The sequence below is a fragment of the Camelus bactrianus genome, chromosome 14 (genome assembly GCF_048773025.1).
Source record: "Camelus bactrianus isolate YW-2024 breed Bactrian camel chromosome 14, ASM4877302v1, whole genome shotgun sequence".
Lineage (NCBI taxonomy): Eukaryota > Metazoa > Chordata > Mammalia > Artiodactyla > Camelidae > Camelus > Camelus bactrianus.
The window spans coordinates 12,966,497-12,987,263 of NC_133552.1; the positions used below are offsets into that span (position 1 = coordinate 12,966,497).

Genomic DNA, 20,767 nt, shown 5'->3' on the forward strand with positions numbered 1-20,767 from the left:
AAGCTCCAAAGTTACGGCATATAAAGACAAGAAAACTGGCAGAGTAAATTCCCATGATGCCAGGGTACAGGGTAGTTTCCAAGGGCAGAGTGTTCCAGAAAAATGCAAATAGTTCAGGCTTCTCAAAGAAATTCCAGGCCAATACAGACAGCCTTAGAAAGTCACACAGAATTGCAGTCTAGGAGCTTGGAGGAAGAGGTTACAGCACAAGGGAAGACAAAAAAATGCCGACACCCTATTAAGGATTCTAACCAACCACTGAGCATTGGCTACTCCCTCCCCATTTCATCCATCCACTTAAAAGATCCTGAGCAGCGCATGATAGCTAGTGATATTTGTGTCCACTGCCAACGTGATAGCCTTTCAGTAATGGGGGGAAGGGTCTCAAACTTTAACCTTTCTTAAAATGTACCTTCTTTCCAATATTCAAATGCTTGCCACTTAAAATACATATCCTTCAAAAACAGAAGCCACCCCTCCCACCACATGTCCCCAAGAATTTGCCACAAGACCAAAAGTAAAATAAAAATAAAGTTCTTATGAGGCGCAATTAAGGTATTCATATTCGACCTCTATTTGGGAATTTCTGAACAAAACACTTCAGCCATAAGACATGTTCACATAAGTCCCACATAACTTTCAGCCTACAGTAGATAAGATAACAAACTTCAACATATTATCCCTTACCCATTTTTAATTCTTTCCTTATGCTCCTTTCCCAAAATACGTATCTAAATAAATATATTTAGATTTCTCACCCCACCATGAAAAAAGGTCTGCTTTAAGGTACTTTCAGTAACCCTCAGCAGGATTCCGTCTAGTGTGACTGTGCAACAAGCAAGCAGCCATCATGCCCGCCATGGAATCTCTGCAGCTAAATTATTCACCTGTGGGTTACAAACCCAAGTGATAGAATAGACATGAACTTTTTAATGAGAAAATGCACTGTCAGTTCAAAGACCAAATTAAAGAAACTTCAATTCTAAAATAAAGATCTAAAGTATCTCATAAGACAATTTAAAATTTTAACAAGCGTTAGTAAGTCTTACTGTTTAAACATTCTTTTAGCCTAAATTAAGTGTTCCAAATAATTTCAAAACAAAAAACAAGAGTCAACTCAAAATCACAATTACAAAAAAAAAAAGAGAGCCAGAGCTCACAATGACTTCCCAACCTCTAGAAAGCTTTCCACATGAGAAAAAAAAAAAAAAAAAAACAGGTAATGGAAATGAAGTTTCACTATTTATAAATACTGTACATGGTTTAAAAGATCCCGGGTTTTCCAAAAAGTCTCTGCTTCCACTTTGTGTGTAACCTTATGACAGTTCTAACCAATATTTACACAAGCGTAAATTTAACATACCATTCCTACAAATACAAAATGCATATTCCAAAATATAACCAGTGTTTAAGGAACTAGAAGTTTCTGAACTCTTCAACAGCTTTCCAACTATTTTGTCCCATGCAAATGACTTTCAAATTCTCAGGCAGGCCCCAGGAAGTAAAGCACAAGAAACTATATTTAATTAGAGATTCAGTCTAATTCCCAGTAGTAAATCACAGGAAATATCTGGTTCCAAAGCAGCCTATTCTCAGTCCTAAAACAGTTAAAAGTTTTGGTTGATTTGCATTTTACAACTGAATTTTTTTTTAACCTAAAAGTCATAGTAAAATTTCTCCTTTTTATGGCTCTTTAAAACAGGACAGTCTTTCAGATCTGAGAGTGAAACTTGGTTTTAACAAGTAACTCTTTTTTATGAAAACTGCAACCAGAAGACTAGTTATGAGTTAGAAACACTTAAGGTTGTTTCTTCTCTTCTTAAAATACCCTTTTACTCAAAGTGAAAATGCACTTGCTGTAATCTTACATGCACCAACTGACTCTGATTACACCTGAAACATTTACTAGCTTGAGAATAGCAACCTGCTCCCTCCCAAAACTCCACTAGGTTTCCACTGGGAGCTGCCACTGGGCATCCAATTCTGGACAATCCTTACTAACATTTAATAGATCTTCTAGCTCTAGGAAGTAAAAAAAATTTTAAATGCAAAATTATAATTGCATTTGGAAAAAAAAATGGAACAAGAAAAAAACCTAATAAAAATGACTGGGGAAAGGGGTGGCCTTAGAATTTATTTTTCAGAAAAGCACTAAATCTTAAACTTTAGGTTATAGTCCTAGTTTAAGAATACTCTGATTTAAGGCCATTTAAGAGGCAAAACTAAAAATAATCCCCAAACTTTGCTTTTCCCTATCATTAAAGAAAGGCACTCCAGCAAGCTGAAGTAGGTTGTATCCATTTCCAAGGACGTTTATTAAAAAGATGGTCTAAGTACACACTGTACTTCGAATACCAAAAAAAAAAAAAAAAAAGCTTTTTAAACAGCAAATGCTTTATAACAGTTCAAGTAGGAATGATAAGTGAACAAGTAAGTCAAATACTTAAATTCAAATGTAAAATTAGATTTGGCAGACAGCCCTGATTTTATGACTTAAATATATCGATCTTAAGGTAAGGAGGCACTTTACCTTTTTGAAACACTTGGTAAAATTGTATGTAATGCCTGGTAATGAGGTTATAAGTGATGCCTTTACTCTAAAATACACTTTGGAAAAAATAAGATCCTGGGTCCTTCTCTGGGAACTTCAGTATGATGCGATTAACTTCACCTTTTTAACACATTAACCACAGGGATGACAGTATGTAAAGCAACCTTGGTATAACAATTGCGCAGCAAAGAAAAATCATTATTATGCTGCACAGTCCGGATGAGGGGTGAGGAAGGAGTTTAGCTCAACTAGAGAAACTTCATATTGATCCCTCCACCTGTGACAGTGAGAAACTGTCAGCTTATGGAAGCCGCAGGGCGAATGGACTCCCGGTAAGCCTCCCCAGAGCCCATCCTCCTCAATGAAGAGAGCAAGCGCGCAAATTCCAAGGGGGTCCAACCCCAAGACCTTGGGGCAGGGATGGGCCTGCCCCGACCTGAGGGTCTTTCTCTAAGAGGCAAAAAGAGCCAAAGGCACCTGATCTACAGTCCTCCATCGAGGCAGGAGGTCCCTGCCGGTTTTCTTGATTTGAACCTCCAATCCAACTCCCCCAAAACACTAGTCACAAAGCCCCCGGCCTTGCTCCTCGGATCTGTTGGTATCTCCGTGCTCGGTAACACTGAAGTGGCAAAGCAAGAAAATACACACGTCCCCAACCCTGGCCATCCAGAGGAGCCTCTCCGTGCCTAATTAAAGGCCTCGAACCTCGGGCGAGGCCAAGTTTGGGGCACTTCCTTGCGCCGAGAAGTACAGCCCTCAGCTCGGCAGCCGGGCCCGGAGGCGCGCGAGGCCAGGACGCGCTGGCCCTTTAAAGGCGCCGGCTTCCTGCGCCCGCGGCCCCTCCCTCGCGGTCGCCAGCTCCCGCCCCTGCCGAGGGTCACACTTGAACTTTAGGTTGCCGGCGCGATCGGGCGCCGGCGCTCCGCAGGCGGTGGCCGCCTCTTCGCACGTGTCTGATGCTCTACCCGGGGCTCCGCGCTCCCGGACCCTTGCACTCGAGGCCACTACGGATAAACTCAAAACAAAACAAAATGCACACCGGTTTCCAAAAACTGCGGGGCCAGCCCCCACGGGCCGGGCGGTCGGCTCGTGCCCCACCTGTCCCCTCCACCTGCAGCCCCGTCCCCGGGCTGCGGGGCTCCGAGGCCCCTCGCCGTCGCGCCCTCCTCCACCCGGCGCGGCAGAAACGGCTCGGCGGGGCAGCCCGGGGCTGGGGGGACGCGCGCCGCGGGGGCGGAGGGGAGCCGCCCTCACTCCCGAGGTCCTGGAGGAAAAGCAGCAACAACAAGACTCCGCGCGGGCCGTGGGGGAGCAGCTCCCTAAGAACCTCTCTCCTTCACTGAGGAACTTTTCTGCCCGTTTCGACGTCCACTTCTTAAACTACTTTTTTTTTTTTTTTTTTTGACTCCTTCAGGTCCCAAACGAGCCCCTTCCCTGTCCCGCTCCAACTCTCACTGGAGCGCGCGCACACTTATTCCCTTCCCCCGACCGGTCCCGGGCAAGCCCACCGCCTACCTCAACCACTTCTCGCCCGCTCCCTGCACGCGCTGCCCGCGTACCCTACGGTTTCAGGCCAAGCAAACTTGCAACGCCGCCTCCTCATCTGCCCCACCGCGATCTCAAGGCTGAGGCAGAACTCCCCGAGCCCCCCGCCCGTTCCGGCCACGCGCCCCGAGGCCACTCACCTTCCAGCCCGCCGAGCTGTTGCTGTCGCCCTTATCCTTGAAGTAGGGCACACTCTTGACCATCCACTCGTAGATCTGCGACAGCGTGAGCCGCTTCTCTGCCGAGCTCTCGATGGCCTTGGTGATGAGGTCGGCGTAGGACAGGTTGCCCCACGCGTTGCGGCGGGATGAGCTGCTCTTGCGCGGCTGCCCTGCGAGCGGCCCGGCGGCGGGGGGCACGGGCGGGTGCTGCGACAGCGGCCCGGGCGGCGGGGGCTGCGGCGGCGCCGGGTGCAGGCAGCCCGCCTCCGGGCCCTGGAAGTCCCCGCACAGCCCCCCGGTGGCAGCAGCGGCGGCCGCTGCCGCCGCCGCCACCACCGCGGCCGCCGCCACGGAACCGGGTGCCTGCTGGAAGTCTCCGCTCTCCTCCAGCAGGCTCAGGTTGTTCATGAAGTCGGCGTTGACAGCGGCCGCCGAGGCCGAGGGCAGGCCCGCGGCGGCGTCGGGGTTCGCGGCCGCGCCGCCCGACGGCGCCGGGCTGGAAGTGGCCGAGTTGGACTGGCTAAACTCCGGCCTGGGCAGCGGCCAGGTGCACGAGCGCGGCCGGGGCAGCGGCTCGAAGTCCGGGTCAATCTCCACCACCTGAGGCGCTTCGGCCATGGTGACCCCCGCCCCTCCCCCAGCCGCGGGAGAGCCAAGTGCGAGAGCGTAACACAGGAGGCCCAGGGGAGAGGGCGCCAAGAGAGGGTCCGAGATTTGGGGGGGGGGGGGGGGGCGAGGTCCTTGCTGCAAGCGGACGGAAACCGGGAGGAAGGCGCGGCGGCAGAGTGGAAGCGCGAGCCCAGAACTTAACTTCGCGGGTCCATCAACATCTAGACTCCTCCGGGTCCTCTGCACTGACGGGACGGCAGGCCGGAGTCGCCGGGCCCGGGCAGCGGCGCGCTCCCGCTGACACGGCCCGCGCACCGAAGGACGGACGGACGCCGCGGGCCGCTTGCTCTCTCCGGCGGCGCTACCGCGACGCTGCTGCCTGTTGAATGTGGCGGCGGCGGCGGCGGCGGCTGCAGCAACTACGCGACCGCTCGACTTACGGGATCTGCCGCCGCCCCCCGCCCGCGGCGGCGCGCGCGCCGACCCGCCCCTGACTGACAGCGCTCGCAGCCAATGATTGAGCGACGCCGCCGCCCAGGCAGCCAGTGGACGCCGCCTGGGCGGGGGCAGGTTTTCCACGGGGAGGCGGCAGTGGGTTGGTAGGGGGTACTGGGGTGTTTTTCTCTCTCACACACACCACTCTCCCTCTCTTTTTTTTTTTTTTTTTTTTTGGCTCTCTGTTATTATTTTCTGGTAATTCTCGAGTGTTTCTGTGAGTCTTTCGCCCTCTCAATGTTTTGATTGCTAGGAGGCAAACCAGCGTGGAGGCGGCGGCGACACTTTGTTTACTACTGAGGAGCAGAGCCGAGTAGTCGGGAAGCCCGAGTGGAACGAGTCGCCCGCTTGGCTTCGACCTCCGCTCGCGGCCCCAAGCCGGGTGGGGCGGGGGAGGGGGCCGGGGACGCTCGGCGCTACGGGGGCGCTGAGTGGGCGGGCTGAGGTGGCCTTGCGGAATTCTGCTCAATCGCCCCCTCTCGACTCCACCCACGATTTCTTTACAGGGAGACGTAGGGAAGTCGATTGGTTTTGTTTTTGTTTTATTTTTTGCTTCTCTCTGCGGTATGTCGAACCCTCCGGCCCCCGCGCGGGCTACACACGCCCCCGGGGCCGGGACTCTGACGGTGAAGTCCACGCGGAGGGCGTCCTCGCCGCCCCTTCCGCGCCCAGAACCCACCTGTCCGGGCTGAGACTCTGCGGTTGGGTCCAGCCGGGGGCCAGCTGGGTGGCCCCGCAGCCACCAGCCGGGCTCGGTCCATTTTTGACCTAAAAGACTAGATACGAGGCGAAGGGGCTCGGCGCGAAGCGGGCCGGAGGTCGTCCTATTTCACACGCACCCTCAAGCCCAAAGGCATCCTAGATCTCGTGCCCTCTGTGGGAACCTCTTCCCCTGGGCGGGAACCCCAGACTCTGTCCACTGAGTCAGTCCAGGGGCGACGGGGGAGGGGTTAGAGAAGAGCATCTAGTGAGAGCATTGTCACTATTATTTACCCTAATTAAGTTTAACTGTTCGCTTGTCATTTCTTTGCTATTTGGAATGGAAGTGCTGAGGTGCTGAGAAGTAAAAACGTTAAGAGGAAATAGGACCAAAGCCTTGGGGCGCAGCCCTGCCCCACTCCCAGGTGTTCCTTTAGGCTTCCCCGTTCGTCAGTCAACCCCCTCCCCCCACATCCACCCCACCTTTTGCCATCTGGGCTCCAGGTCCTGGACGTCCTGTCGAGATCAATGGGGCCAAAGGTGGGAAGACAATGGCCCTTGTGTCTCAAGGAGCAGAAGAAAGAGTTGTCAACTTTTGTTTTGCTTTTGCTTTTTTCAGGAGGAATATGGAGGTTATTTCCTTTCAGAGGGATGGGATCACTTAAGATGGAAGATTGACGGTAGGGTTTTAAATTTCTTGTCCAAAATGACAGCTCCCAATTCCCCCAAACCCCTTTTTCTGACAGGCAATTCTTCCATTGAAAAAGTGGCATCTAAAAGGCCTCTTTTACAAAAGTTTGATAAGACTTAGAGAAAGATTTATTTCTTCCTTTACGTTTTCACTTGTCCAGTCTCCTGTTTCTTAATCATCCACAGATCACAACAGCTTCCTACCGATATTGGGGGTGGTTGGGGTGGAGGTCGTGAGCCTGATGGATTGAGGGGTTGGTTCCCAACCTCCTTATCTTGTCTCTGCGTTTATGATCAAATTTGGACAATTCGGGCCTCCTCTGCCAGCCACTAGGGGCCCTCAGTAACCCAGATGATGGGCTGAAAGGAAGGCTAGTAATGTAGAACTGTTGCTACCCTCAACCTTTCCGCCTGCATTCTGCAGAGGCAGCCCCCATTCAGAAGGCCGCACCCTACACATAGGCGGTGCCCTGGTGGATCATTCTTGGCAAAGGAAGCCAGCTGCAAATTTGGCCTTGCCTTCATTTCAATTCCGGTTTCTCAGGGCCTCAGTTGGAGGAAAGTATACTTGGTTAAGGGAGTTTTCTTACAGACTGTCCCCAGATCCTTGAAATCTTCTGAGCTGTCCTGCCTAATTTTTCTTTATATGTCATATTTGCTTTTCTTTGGTCTTTTTAAAAAATTTGACAGAGTACCTATTGCACCAATGTACCTGATACATGGTTCCAAAAAATTAAAAATAACACATTTAAAGTTCTTAGAACTGCCTACCATACCACTGTATGTATCAGCTTACTGAACCCAGGGTGCTGATGGACATTTGGCTTGTTTCCACTCTAGCTATCACAACCTATTCTGTAATGAATAACATTATAGAACTCATTTTGCATATATGCAAGTATCTCTATAGGAGGAATTTCCAGAAAAGAGATCACTGGGTCAGCAGTTAAATATATTTGCATTTTGAGACGATGCCAAATTGCCCTCCATAAGAGTTGTATCAAGCCAAACTCTTTTCAGCTAGACCTTTAGAACGTTAAAGTTGAAGGCAAACTTGGAGATCACCCTGGTGGTCCCTTTAACTTATACATAGGAAAATTGAGGCACAGAGAAGCTAACTGATTTGCCCAAGTTCACACAAATAACAGTGGAGCTTCAGTTTTTTCATTAATAATCTTCTCAATTCACAGAAAAGAATAAATGCCCTGTAATCCCAATGTATCAATAACTGCAGTAAGACTTTGTGGTGTATTCCTCTCCAGTCAATCACACAGATTTTAATAATTTTACTTAGATAAACTCCATTGAGCTGAAAGTTTTGATTTCAAAGATTTTTTAAAAGCAGACACACAAGGTTAAGAGTGATAGATAATAAGAAATGATTACAAAAGAAGTGGTTTTAGTTTTTTAGTCAAAAAAAGTAAACGTTTCCTCTCTGAAGAATGGCAAAGGATTTAGGTTAGCACTAGTTCTGCATAAGAGAAAAAGATTTATTTCTTTTCTCCTTCAGTATTTTTTTGTGGTACCTGTTTGCTTTGAAGGCTTTTTCTAATGAGTCTCACTTATTAATAAGTAAGTGAGAATCATCATCATTGGTGCATGTGACAAAACTGGGAAGAAAAATGCTTTATGTGAGATAAAGACAATTAAAATGAAAAAGGAAATTTATCCTCACAAAGCCCATCTCACGAACCAACGTGGTATACTTTCCTCTGCCTCTTTTCAGGGTAATTATTACATCATCCTTGACAGGAAGACTGAGGGATGGTTCTCTTTGATCAATTCCCAAGCAGAAATTTCTGTATTTACCCCTCACCACCAACACACCAATCTCTGGTTTAAATTCTTGCTTGTCAAAGTAGGTAATGTAAGTCCAATGTAATGAGTAAAACACCTGGGTGCTTATTTTAACACTTAGCTTCCCACTCCACCTTTCCATTCCCCAACAACTGCCCATGTCCAGTATTTTGTCTGAATCATTAGGAGGTAGTGCTATCAACTTAAAACAACCCTTCTTCAGTTTGCCCATAGAATGTAATCATCTGAAACAACACAGCTTCGGCTTCTTAAACCAATGTCTTGAAACCTGGCCTACTAGGTAGAAGCTATAGCAATATCACAAGTAGTCATTCATTTTTCTTGAGGGGTAACTTTGGATTTTGTCATTCATTCAGCAAATACTTGTAGAGTACCTACTGTGTACATGGCAGGCGCCATGCATCTCACAGTACAAATTCCTTGAGGTCATATATGGGTTATTTTATTTTCCTTTATATGCTATTTGATGTCAGAGGTAAGACTATATCACTCTTTAAATAATCAGCAATGCGTATTGACAATATTTATTTGAAAGAATAACACAAAAAAAATATTTGCTGGATACAAGAAATGCTAAGGCAGGAGAGAATGGAAGTATTATCATAGTCACCATTTTGAAGAAAAATAGTAAGGTGAGGTAGAAAAAGCTGCATAAATGCATATGTGTAGGCATTGGGAATGTGAGCTCCAGCCACCAGGCCTTGGGGTTGGAATGATTTTGCTCTAAATGGACAAAAGACACAGGCTACTACTTATTTGTCTATCACAAATAAAGATGACACTAACTCATCTGTAACTGAAGAGAAGTACTGGGCAAATCATAAACCAGATGTCCAATATTTTCAGTTCTGTTGTGAGGATCCAACATTCGTCAGCTTCGATAAACTCTATTCCTTTGCTTTAAGTGTTAGTGAGAGACTACTTGTGGGTCCCTACGACAATACTAAAAATATAATTGGAGATAATCTAAATGACCAATAATAGAGAACGGTTAAATAAAGAATGGCGTATCTGGTAGACACTTACGTAGTCACTTAAAATTAAGTGGACCAGTCCTTCATAATAGCATTGCAACAATGCTAGGGATACAGTATTTAAAATGTTGGAGGTACCACTATCAGCTAAAAATGTTAGTGGTTCTATCTGGGTGATAGATTTATAGGTGATCGTTACTGGTCTCACCCAAAACTCTCCTTTTACAGGTAAGAAAACAGACTGTGAAGCTAAGTGATTTGTCTGAGGCTGTACAGTTAGTGAAGCATGGGGCCGAGGATTCAGACCTTCGAGCATGCAGGCCACAAAACTCTGTATTACATTGCTTTTCACATTACCTTTTTAACTGGAGGTTTCCAGACTGTTGAATGAAATTCAGCCTATTTTAAACACTCGGTCTTTAACTATCTTTGAAATGATAAAATTACTCTCCCAAACTCCAAACTGCATACACATTACAATTAAATTTTTTTCTAATATTAAGGACTGAGAGTTACCGTAAAATTAATGGATGGTACGTGAAATCCCAAATTCTTTGAATGTCACAAATCTGAATTTTGTATTCACGCTTGAAACACAATGTGTTTTTACTATTTTATTTCTGTTTCATGTCATATTAAAGCTCTTAACATGTTTCCCAAAAAGGGGGGGACATATGTATTAAATAAGAAAAAGCTGCCATGTAGAACACAGATGGTAGTACATTTTTGGCAGAAAGGAAGTTTAACAAGGCATTTTACTTATTTACTTGGAAAACTAATATGTATGAATGTTCAAGTTAAGCAGTAAGAATTAATTGCTGTTTTACAATAATCAGGTTTTTGTTGTTGTTGTTGTTTTCAAATCAAATTGCCCTATTTCCATAACATCATAGTAGGGAAAGGGAGTCAAATGTGATTGTAAACACCTAAGAAGAGAGTCCACAACAGTAATAAAAGGATGAAAGAAGAAGAAATGGTTAGCATTTTATAGTAACTAACCTTGTTTCTTGTTATTTGTCGATAAAAATCAATAACAAGAGGTAATGACTGTGTTGTTAGAGTACATGTGTTTTTACTATGATACGTATAGTCACTGATTGTGTCAGTTATGGTGTGAAAACAGGAGGTAAGAGTTTATCAAAGCTCAAATTTGGCTAACTCACAGGGCCCACCCGTATGCAAAGTCTACTATGCTAGAAACTAAACATAGATTAATAGTATTTCTCTGAGATATCAGGTTTTTATTTTGTGGTAAATACAGCCTTTAAAACGCACTGAAATATTCTATATTCTAAGGTCTAACATTTAAAAATGGAATTTCCAATTAGCTGATCACTGATGTCATGCTGGAGGGAACACTGATTTGTCTCATACGATGCCATATGTACTTTAAATAATTTTGTGTTTGAACAACAAACTGAAAACAGAATATTTGACGGCTATATTGCATGACTGTGCTCTAGAAGATTCCAACCTGGAAAAACTCTTTCCATAATCCAAGACCAGGCTTGGTGAGATCATGTCCTGTTTTTCAGATTTATGCATCATCTAAAACAAGATGATACATAAATTGATAAATATAAATATATAGCTCTTATTTGGAAATGTTTTCCCTTCTAAACCATAAATCATTTTTTACCCAGAATCAGAATATACATGTGAAAGTTTTCTTTATTCCCTAATGTTCATAAAAACTATTATCAACAGTAATTATGGACTAAGCACTATATAGCTATTATCTGAATCAGTCCTCAAAACCAACCAATAATGTAGGAGTTATTATGATTCATATTTTACAGAAATTGAAACTGAGGTACGGAGAGCCTTGAAACTTACCTAAGGTATAACTTTAGAAGCTTATCTAATTATAATCAGACTTGAACCTACTATTATCAAAATCCAGAGCTCATGTCCTGTTTAACACACCACTTTCTGCCTCCATAAAATATTGGGATTTTTTTCTAGATGCCTAAAAATTAACCAGAGGTTAATTTGATGATTCCGTTTTTTTTATCCAGAAAATTGACATTTGAACATTTTGCGGGATGGAGGGATTTTTGTCAGCAATCAGCTCTGCCTGAAACCAGTTTAGTTTATGTTAATGAAGAAGCCTAGAGATAGATAAATAACAATAATAATGCTGATGTTTGCATTTGTATAACACAAATGATGTGGGGGATTTCAAGCCATTAGCACTTGCTTATTTGAGCAGACAGCCTCAGACAGTATACAGTAAGAACAACCTGCCCTTCCAGAATGGTTGGCTTATCTGGAACTCTTTCCAAAGCTATCCTTATCCTGAATAAAGACACGTCAAACCAAGTTCAAAAGCCATACTGAGCTCTATCCCCACCAAAGACAGTGGTTACCACTGGATGTTTATCTAAAAGCCTTTCCTCATATGAGTTTCAGAAATTTGGATTTAACTCAGAACAAGTGAACATATATTTTACAATTCGAATGGGGGGACCTTCTTCCAAGACTACGTACTCCAGCTCTTTTGCTGAACCTGCTGGGGACCAATCAAAGCCATAAGGTTGACTTTCATGAGACAATAAACAAAATTCTGAGCAAAACAAACGAAACCGTTTTGTTTCTGTTTTGAAGTTGACCTTAAAGTGAATTGGAAAGTGCCTTCTCTACCACCAAGTGAGCGTAAAATATCAGAAACATTTGTAAAGCACCTTTAGAAAAATTTACTTTGGGAATGGGGTGCGATCCTATCTTAATGCCCCCAGTTTTCATGAAAAGAGTGAATAAAACCCCCTTCAGCTGAGAGTTTAGGCTGTGTTCTGTTGTCTTCAGCCTCCTATCACAGAGAAGTATAGGCAGCCCACATACCACAGGCTGGTAGTAGTCAGAAGAGCTTATCTGTGGCTACCTTCTTTTGAGCCAATTTAAATTGCCAGTAAACCACAAAAGGAAAATCATCCCTCAGTGCTTTCCCACCTCCAGAAGATGTCCTAGTTTGAGTTAGCCAACGCATGCAGTTGTTGTGAGAGTCAGCACATGTTGAAGATTAATGCAATGTTTGTATGATAACCAAAATCAGTTAATCATCCAATTATATTTTCCATATATAATTAATAGCCATATATTTGATATGATGTTTTACTTTTCATGGACACAGACTGATGAGGCTTGGGGAAGAAAGATGGAGAAAGGGGCAGAATGCTTCCACCTGGATATGAAAGCAAACCACGTATGTCCCTCGTTCATCTCCAGCCAAGGCTTGTGTGAGTAGAAAGCTGTGGAAACACAGTGGCTTTCTTATAGATCACGGTAGCTGTTTTATCAAGTGTGCCGTGATGTTGGCCCTACGTGCAAAATATGATGAAATGAAATCACCAATGGATCTTCCAAGAAAAGCAGAAATCAACAAAGCACGATCAACTAAAGCTCTTTTATTCCCTAAGTACTGTTCAATTTATCCTGCATTTTGAATTTTTATCTTGGTATTACTTGCCACCTACATAGCTCAAAGTGGTATTGTGGGGATTAGAATAATGTCTCAAAGTGCTTTGAAACAGGGATGAAATGTTTGTTCTCTGACATTGGTACAACCTCGTAGGTAGGTTTTTGTTACTATACAAATGATTTCAACTTAGGTAAAAACATGATTTCTAAATCACCGATATTTGTTCTAAATCCTACTATGGCTCCTTATTCTCATGCTATGTGCATTGGTTGCCGCAATCCGACTGATTCTTTGTGAATTCAGAGATAGGATGTATACTATCCATGGTATGTCATAGCAGGAATTTAGAAACAGTCTCAAATCTCAGTGATTTTAACTATCTATCCATGCCCTACAGCTGGGTTTTAAAAGGAAAACTACGTGGAAATGACTTGGGAACTCTAAACCTTTGATGCACCTTTTAATATGGTCTGATATACCAAAACTTTGCTATAAAGGCTTTAAAAATCCTGTTACATTATTCTTGATAGTCTCAGTAGGCAATTAAAAAGCAGTTAAAAATAAAGTTAGCTGACTCATTTGGGGAGTTTAGCTGATGATAGTACTGGCAGCTTCATTTAACAGATAATGTTATCATAGAAAGCAGCACAACTTTAACAATAGAGCAAATTTCTCTAAAACAATTGTGAAACAGAATTGATACAATGTGTTCTTCAGTTTTCTGTGGTTCTTTTGTGGGGTAAAATTCTTTAAAAACTAAACCCACTTAAACACCCCAACATGTTTTGTAAGAGATGTTGCCTCTAAGAAACCTAAAAACTGGAGACAAGTGACTTTCTCATGAAGGGAAAACAGAATTAGTCCTACAACATTAGCTCTCTCAAAAAGAAACAAAACAAAACAAAACAAAAACATGCAGAACAATAACAACAGTTAAGTATCTAGTTAAAAGAATTGGAATAGGCTTCTGAGTCCTGGATCTTTTTTCTAGGTCTGATTTTTTTTTAACTATTTAAATACTTATTTAGGAAGAAGGCAGTAGCTTAATTTTAATGTTCACTTTTTAAAAGAATTAATATCTGTTCATGTAAAATTATTTCTAACAAGAAACACCACCTGTATTATCAGGTTCTGCAGTTATTCCTGGATTAGTTATTCTTGGCAATTATACTGTAAAACCACATATCAACCTGTGTGTGTGTATGTGCACACGCCTACGGGCACACACACTCACGTTCCTATGTGTACACACCAGGATTCTATTAAAAGATCGTAAATGCCACCTATTTTCACAGCCCAATTAAAACATACAACAAATTTAGTCACTAATAAACAAAAATTGATGAGAACCATGGAAACCTCTTAAATTAGAAATCATGAGGACTTGAAATTAAGAAACAAAAGCAGTTGCTCAGTCAAGGTAAGAATTTGTAATGTAAATGGTACCCCAAAACATTTAAAGGTGTGAAGGTTTTTTGTTGGCAAGGACCTTCTTAGCTACCTTTGCTGATACATTTTTAAACTGGTCATAATGGAAAAATTATTTTTATATAGGTCATGATAAAGAAATTACTAAGGTGGTTAGAATGGATCTCTTCTTGTTTCCCAAAGAGACTGCAAGGCCTTTCTTGAGTTGGACCCAGGTGGGGATCATCGGTGTTCCTGGAATAGGTCTCCTCAGTCCACACTCACTTCCCTTTACTGCCCCTGCACCACTATCCCTCTCCTCTTAGGCAATTATACCGTATATAGAGAGAAGCTAGAGGAAATTTTCAAATCGCGGTCTCCTTCTCAGTTTAAAACCCTGTGTGTACTGTGGTACCCACATGTACTCATAATCATGGCATGGCTCTCCTCTAGTATCCACCAGTCATCACACTGCTCCCAAGCTCTCAACTTCTCCCTTTAAATGATACCCGCTGCATTCTTTGAAGTTAGCGTATCTACATTTTTTTTTTTTTGGACTGAGGAACCTGACTATTATGGGCTGTGTTGTGTCCCCCTCCCTTGCCAAATTCACATATGGAAGCCCCCAGAACCTCAGAATGTGAGTGCATTTGGAGAAAGGGCCTTTAAAGTGGTGATTAGGTTAAAATAAAACCATTCAGATGGGCCCTAATCCCATCTGACTGGTGTTTGTATAGAAGGGGGAAAATTGAACACACAGAGAAGCACTTAGGGACGTGTGAGCGCACACACAGGAAAGCTGGTGCGAGGACACAGCCGGAAGGAAGCCGTCTGCCAGCCAACAAGAGAGGCTTCAGAAGAAACCAGTCCTGCTGACACCTTAATCTTGGACTCCAGAACTGTGAGAAAATTAATTTCTGTTAAGCCACCCGGTCTGTGGTATTTTGTCAAGACAGCCCTAGTAAACGAATCCACTGACTAAAGGATCAGTTATGTTTTTCCAAAGGTAGGGTAGATTTTTAACATTCCACTGAGAGACTAAAGGGCCCTAACCCAAAAATGCAGTTAGGCAAATAAAGCACTACCCTGAGGGCGAAGTCTCAACTAAATCCATTCTGCTAATGCATTGTTTATAAACAAGTGGCGTGGTCAGCATTAGAGGAAAACATACATCTAGCACTTACTATGTGCCAGGTGTAGTTCCAAGCACTGGTACCATAAAAGCTCATTTCATCTTCACAAAACTCCTTGACAGAAGAGGGGATGGGAGCCCAGGGAGGTTGAGTCACCAGCAGTCTGGTCCAGAGTCTTTGCTCTTAACTGGTAACCCGCCTGGCTTCTTTAGTTAGTAGATCTAACCCTTATTACCCCTCTGTTACCAACCCAACACACAGCAGAACAAAGATGAGAAGATGGCTAGAGTGGAAGTTTAAAGGACCTAAATTCAAATTCATCTCTGCTCCTTATTCCTCCAGGCAGTTTCCTTATCTGAATAATAGGAATGATAATACTTACTGCTAGGGGGTAGTGGGGGTGGTCAGCTGAGACAATTATATAAAAGCCTTGCAGCTGGGATTAGCCCCAGGCATTGCAGATGTGTTTACAGGGTTGGAGAATCCTTTTAAAGATGCTCAGAGGGGCTCTGTGCTGGGTGGAACTCCACTGTCCACCTCGGCCTTAGCTTCTTCAGAGGCTTACATCCCCTTTCTGTTGGTCTTGCATCTGTAGTGCATGAATGCTCAGCCACACCCACCCATACTGGCCCATCGCCCCCTGCCCCCAGTAAAATATCCTGTGGACCAGTAAAAATGGAAGGGAAAAGAGGTCCTCGTTCACCATCCCTAGCAGTTGGAGCTCTGCTCTTCTGCTTTCCCTAGGCTTCTGGAGAGCCTTAGAAACACCACATGCACGAAAAGCAGTCTTTGGATGAGACGTATTTGTGAGAGGGGCTCACTGAAAGAAAGGGAAGGCATGCCAGCTAATTGACTAAGGCAAGGGTAGACCAGATCCTATGGCAGACCCCTCAGGCGCCCACATGAAGTTCCTCCCTCCCATACCCACCTAAAGTGCAGTCAAGCTACCATCTGCACCCGCTCCAGGCCCATGCTGCTGAAGGCAACCTAATGCCAGATCAGCCTTCCCTGGAGCCAGCCTCAGGTGTCACTGTTGGATCCAGTCCACCCAGATTGTAAACACTGGCCCTCCAGATAACCTCTGAAGCTCCCTCGCAGGCCTCTGGCAGCTTGGGCCTTTTGGAATGACAGCTGAAAATGTGGGTTGTCAGTCAGTCACCCCCATCTCTCAGACTTGATCTCAGCCACGTTGTACATGCCTCTGCCATCCACCTGTTTGGGCTGATGACAGCATTTCATTAATGCCCTTCCTCGTCTTAATATTAGCACAGGCCTCTCAATGGGGAGAGAAGCACTCTTTGGAGAACCTGCTTTTGAAATCAACACTCCCCACACACACTTGCATTCCTTTCAGCTCACATTACTGCAGCTGCTCCCATGTCTGGATCTAAACCCTCATCTCTTGTCCAGCACAAGCCTACCCCACTGGAGACTAGCTGGGCTGGGCTCTGTATTTGATAACAATCTTAACATATTCAGAGCCATAGGAATTGTTTTTCCCTGTGCCGGTGGTTTCTTTCCATACTACTAAAATTTGCGAAACAAATGACAGGAATGCCACAGACCAGGCTAAATTCAGTGCACATTCTCCAGCTGTGCAGCGTGGCCAAAGGGACATGCACAGGCTTGTTTTCCCTCTCATTCTCATGGAAATAAACAATCCAAGAAACAGAGCACTCACTTTTTTAGGACCAGATGTTCATTCACCTCAGGGCATTGGTTGTCCCAGCCAGGAAAGAGCAGAGCACCCAGTAGTCCAACCTGACCAGGTCAGTATGGCACCCGACACCCAGAAATGTCATCTTCCTCACTGTGTGTTCTTGCCACACCTCAAGTGGATGGCTGAAGGGTCCAAGCCCAAACTACCATCCACCTGAAAGCTGTTACAATCTAGGATTTTAAATGTGACATATTCTAGACCATCACAGGGTATACTAGACCACGTGCAAATGAGTTTTGACATTTGTTTCCATTTGAGGGCTCGCCGTACATAATTGTCCACAGTTATGGGGTGTCAGAGAGCTAGCATGAAGTTTTGTGTCCATGAGAAATGCAATGATTCCAAACATGTTAAGCATAGCTGTCACATTAGTTTTTACACAGAAAATGATTCTCTGCAAACTTAGTCAAGGTAATTTGTTAGCTTTGATCTTCTTATTGAACTGTGTTTCTCTCCCTTGCCATTGTCCTCCATCATTTTCCCATTAACCTGAAGGGGCAAAAGAAAAGTTGCCAAAAGATCCATTTTTACACTGATTATTTTTTAATAACATTTAAAAGCAATGTTTTAGTGCCCCCTACTGGTATATGACATTTGTAGTCCATTTGCAAAAAAGGTTCACTTTTTAGAGAAAAAATAAACTCATAGAAAAGTAAAAAAAAAAAAAGTATTTTATAAGCCTTTAAAAATTGCTTAATTTTCACACTGTATTACTTAAAACACTATAAATACTTCATCATTTTTATTATTGTTCGTTATATAGACATTTTAACATGAACCATCTTGACTTCTTTGTATCTTTTACTCTGTCTAATATTTAGTTTGAGTGGAGAAAACTCAGTTGCATTTAGGGGAACTTGATCATTTTCACTTAATAAGTAAATATGCTCATTAAGAGAGAAGTTCCCTCAGATCTTCACACCCTTTCTGAAGCAGCTTCTTTATTAGTCTAAAAATAGAACCTTTGTTTCACTTGAGAAAAAGGGAGGAAGTAGGCTTTGGGAATGGATCAATCTTTAAAGGAAATTTATGCCTTGGATTTTCATGAACAAGGGTAATTGTTATGGGGGCCATATGACGAATAGCCATTATGATAAAAACTAAAATTCCTATAAGGAGGACAGACAAAAACACTCCATACCACAAGGGATCAGCAAATGGAAGGATCTCTGAGGGGATGGGCAGTAAGGCAAAGAGGTTGGGGCTAGGGTGGGAGGGTGTAAGAGTTGGAACTGGAGTGATTGTTAATTAAATGTGGAGAAAGATTTTTGTCCCTGATAAAGCAAGCCCTGTTTTAGATAGTAAAATAATCTTGGAATGACAATTTGCACATAGAAACCATTTTTTTTCTCATTGTATCTGGGTAGAATGTGCAGCCAACTAGGGCAAAGGGAGCCCATAAGGTGGCGAGCTCTCTGTCCACCCTTAGCCAGAACTAAGGGGAGAAAATGGAAGCGGGCGTCCAAGCAGCACTCCACAGCCAACTGGAGCCTGCTCTGCACTGAAAGGTCCCCGGGCCCCTGAGGGGAAGATATGCAGTGATTCAGGGTTTCCACTTTAGTCAGTGATGAGGACCTGTTTTTGCAAAGCCAGAGGGAAACGAGAGATAGCTTCATGTCAAAAATGGGCCAAGTGCAACCTTTTACTTATAATCTTGTGCCAGATTCGGAAGATTAGTCCTGACAGCGAAAAATATTCTCAAAGTATTACATCTTCACAAAGAGTAAAGCTTCTCAGGAAATTTAACTTGCCCCCAAAGACTTTCCTCAAGGACTTTCTTAGCTATTTTCAATCCTTCAGACTTGATCTACTCAGGCTTTTTTCCCTTATCCTGCTTTTAATTATGAAATTCATTGGAGGAGCATTTGAGATACATTTGTCTATAACTTTTATGTCTGTCATTTACTTCCACCTCTTGCTTTTAAAATCTGTTAAGTGAGAAGTGAACATTTCATCAAGGCATATACTTAAAATGTCCCAAACCGTGGAATGTCTCAGTGTGTTCTGCCAAAATCTTAATTCTAGGTATTTTAGCTTCAATTTTAATAACTGCCATTATTAGTCATACTGTAGGGGGAAAAAAGCTGCCTTAACTGACAGTTCTTCTAAAACCAAACCTACCTATTATAATTTCACAGGAACTAGACAACTTGAAAAACTGTCTCCAGGGTCTATTTCTCATAAGGTCAGAAGCACATAAATTTGACTCAACTTTACATCTCATCTCAACTAACGCTCTAGGGGAAAGGAAGGGACAGGACAAATTTTTTTTTTATGACCAAGCCTGTTAAAATGCAAATCATTATTATGTGAATTTTTTTAATGGAGGTACTAGGGATTGAACCCAGGACCTCATGCATGCTAGGCCTGCATGCTACCACTGAGCTATACCTACCCCACTCCAAAATCATTATTATGAAAGAGCTCATATTCTTCTGCATTCCATAGTTTGACTAAAATACCTCGCTCAAAGAATGAAAATAGACTGTCACCTACAAGCACATTCTGGCTTATGCAGTCTTGAATGGGAATGTGGGCCTCCTTATTTTGAAATCACAGCCCGTACAGGTAGGTAAAATTGGAAACCCTGATAAAAAAAGCAGTTGTCTGATTCTCTTTATGCTGGGTGTATACTACCAACTTAGAGAAAACATAGTTGTTCAACAAGAAACTCGCGGATGCTCGCTTACACAATGTTTATGAATAAGGACTAACATTTAGTTCCTGCTCATTATGTGAAGGCGCTATTCTAAGCACTTTATTATACAACATATCACAACAACTCTATGGGGTAGAAACCAAGTTTTACGATTGCTGTCAAATGGGGAAACTGAGGCACAGAGGCAGTAAATAGTTAATGCACAGTGGCACAGCTCATCATGGAACCAGGCTTCCCGTGTTGGTGATCTGAGTGTAGTGTGCTGCATGGACCCTGAGCCACAGGGTCCCGGGGAACAAGGGGGTGGCCAGGGCCAACTCTGCAGGGAGAGCCTGGGAGGAGCCCTGTTCCCCCAGCAGCCAAGCTGAGCTGTGTCTTTTGGGGATAATAAGCAGTTTCCCAATCAGATAAGGAGGATGTTCCTCTAAACAGTTGAGACAGCAAGGACATGGAAAGGTACGAAAGGGTAAGGTTTGCCACTTAATCAGTGCAGGGCTATGGGAGGCATTTTAGGGGGTGAGAAGAGGCATTTTGAAAAGAAGATGATCATTATTAACACTGTGTTTTAAAACAAGAGCACCCTGGAGAAATTGTGTGATCTATTTCTAGCTCTTTTAGTTATGCACCTAGAAGCAAATTCAACGCCATTGTTCTTGGGGTAGACAGGAACCTGATGCTTCAGAAGGAGATGCAAAGTGTTCCACTGTTATCTTCTTCTAAAACTCTGTTCTGTAAGTTATGTTTTCATTAGGGGAGGACCTCCTCCCCACATCTGGATTAAGTCCACACTATGCTAATAGATTATCGAATGATTTTACGAGCATGCTGAGCAGGTATTTGCAAGGATGGTGGACTGAGGGAGAGATCTCGGGATTTGATCCTGTCTCT

At 43.6% G+C, this 20,767-nt stretch overlaps 1 protein-coding gene and 1 long non-coding RNA gene across 3 annotated transcripts in view; one reads left to right on the forward strand and one right to left on the reverse strand.

Moving 5' to 3' along the window:
* FOXO1 (forkhead box O1) overlaps positions 1-5,335 on the reverse strand; it is a 91,168-nt gene extending 85,833 nt beyond the window's left edge. The window contains exon 1 of one of the 2 annotated variants that reach the window (XM_010951461.3): positions 4,237-5,335. In XM_010951461.3, coding sequence (XP_010949763.2) covers positions 4,237-4,875 — 639 coding nt within the window. In that variant the 5' untranslated portion in view covers positions 4,876-5,335. The remainder of the gene's footprint in view (positions 1-4,236) is intronic. The other variant, XM_074378096.1, reaches the window with a different exon arrangement.
* Positions 5,336-5,751: 416 nt separating this feature from the next.
* Positions 5,752-20,767, forward strand: part of LOC105066185 (uncharacterized) — a 46,751-nt gene continuing 31,735 nt past the window's right edge. The window contains exons 1-2 of the long non-coding RNA XR_006723507.2: positions 5,752-6,740; positions 12,673-12,778. This is a non-coding gene — a long non-coding RNA (uncharacterized LOC105066185). The remainder of the gene's footprint in view (positions 6,741-12,672; positions 12,779-20,767) is intronic.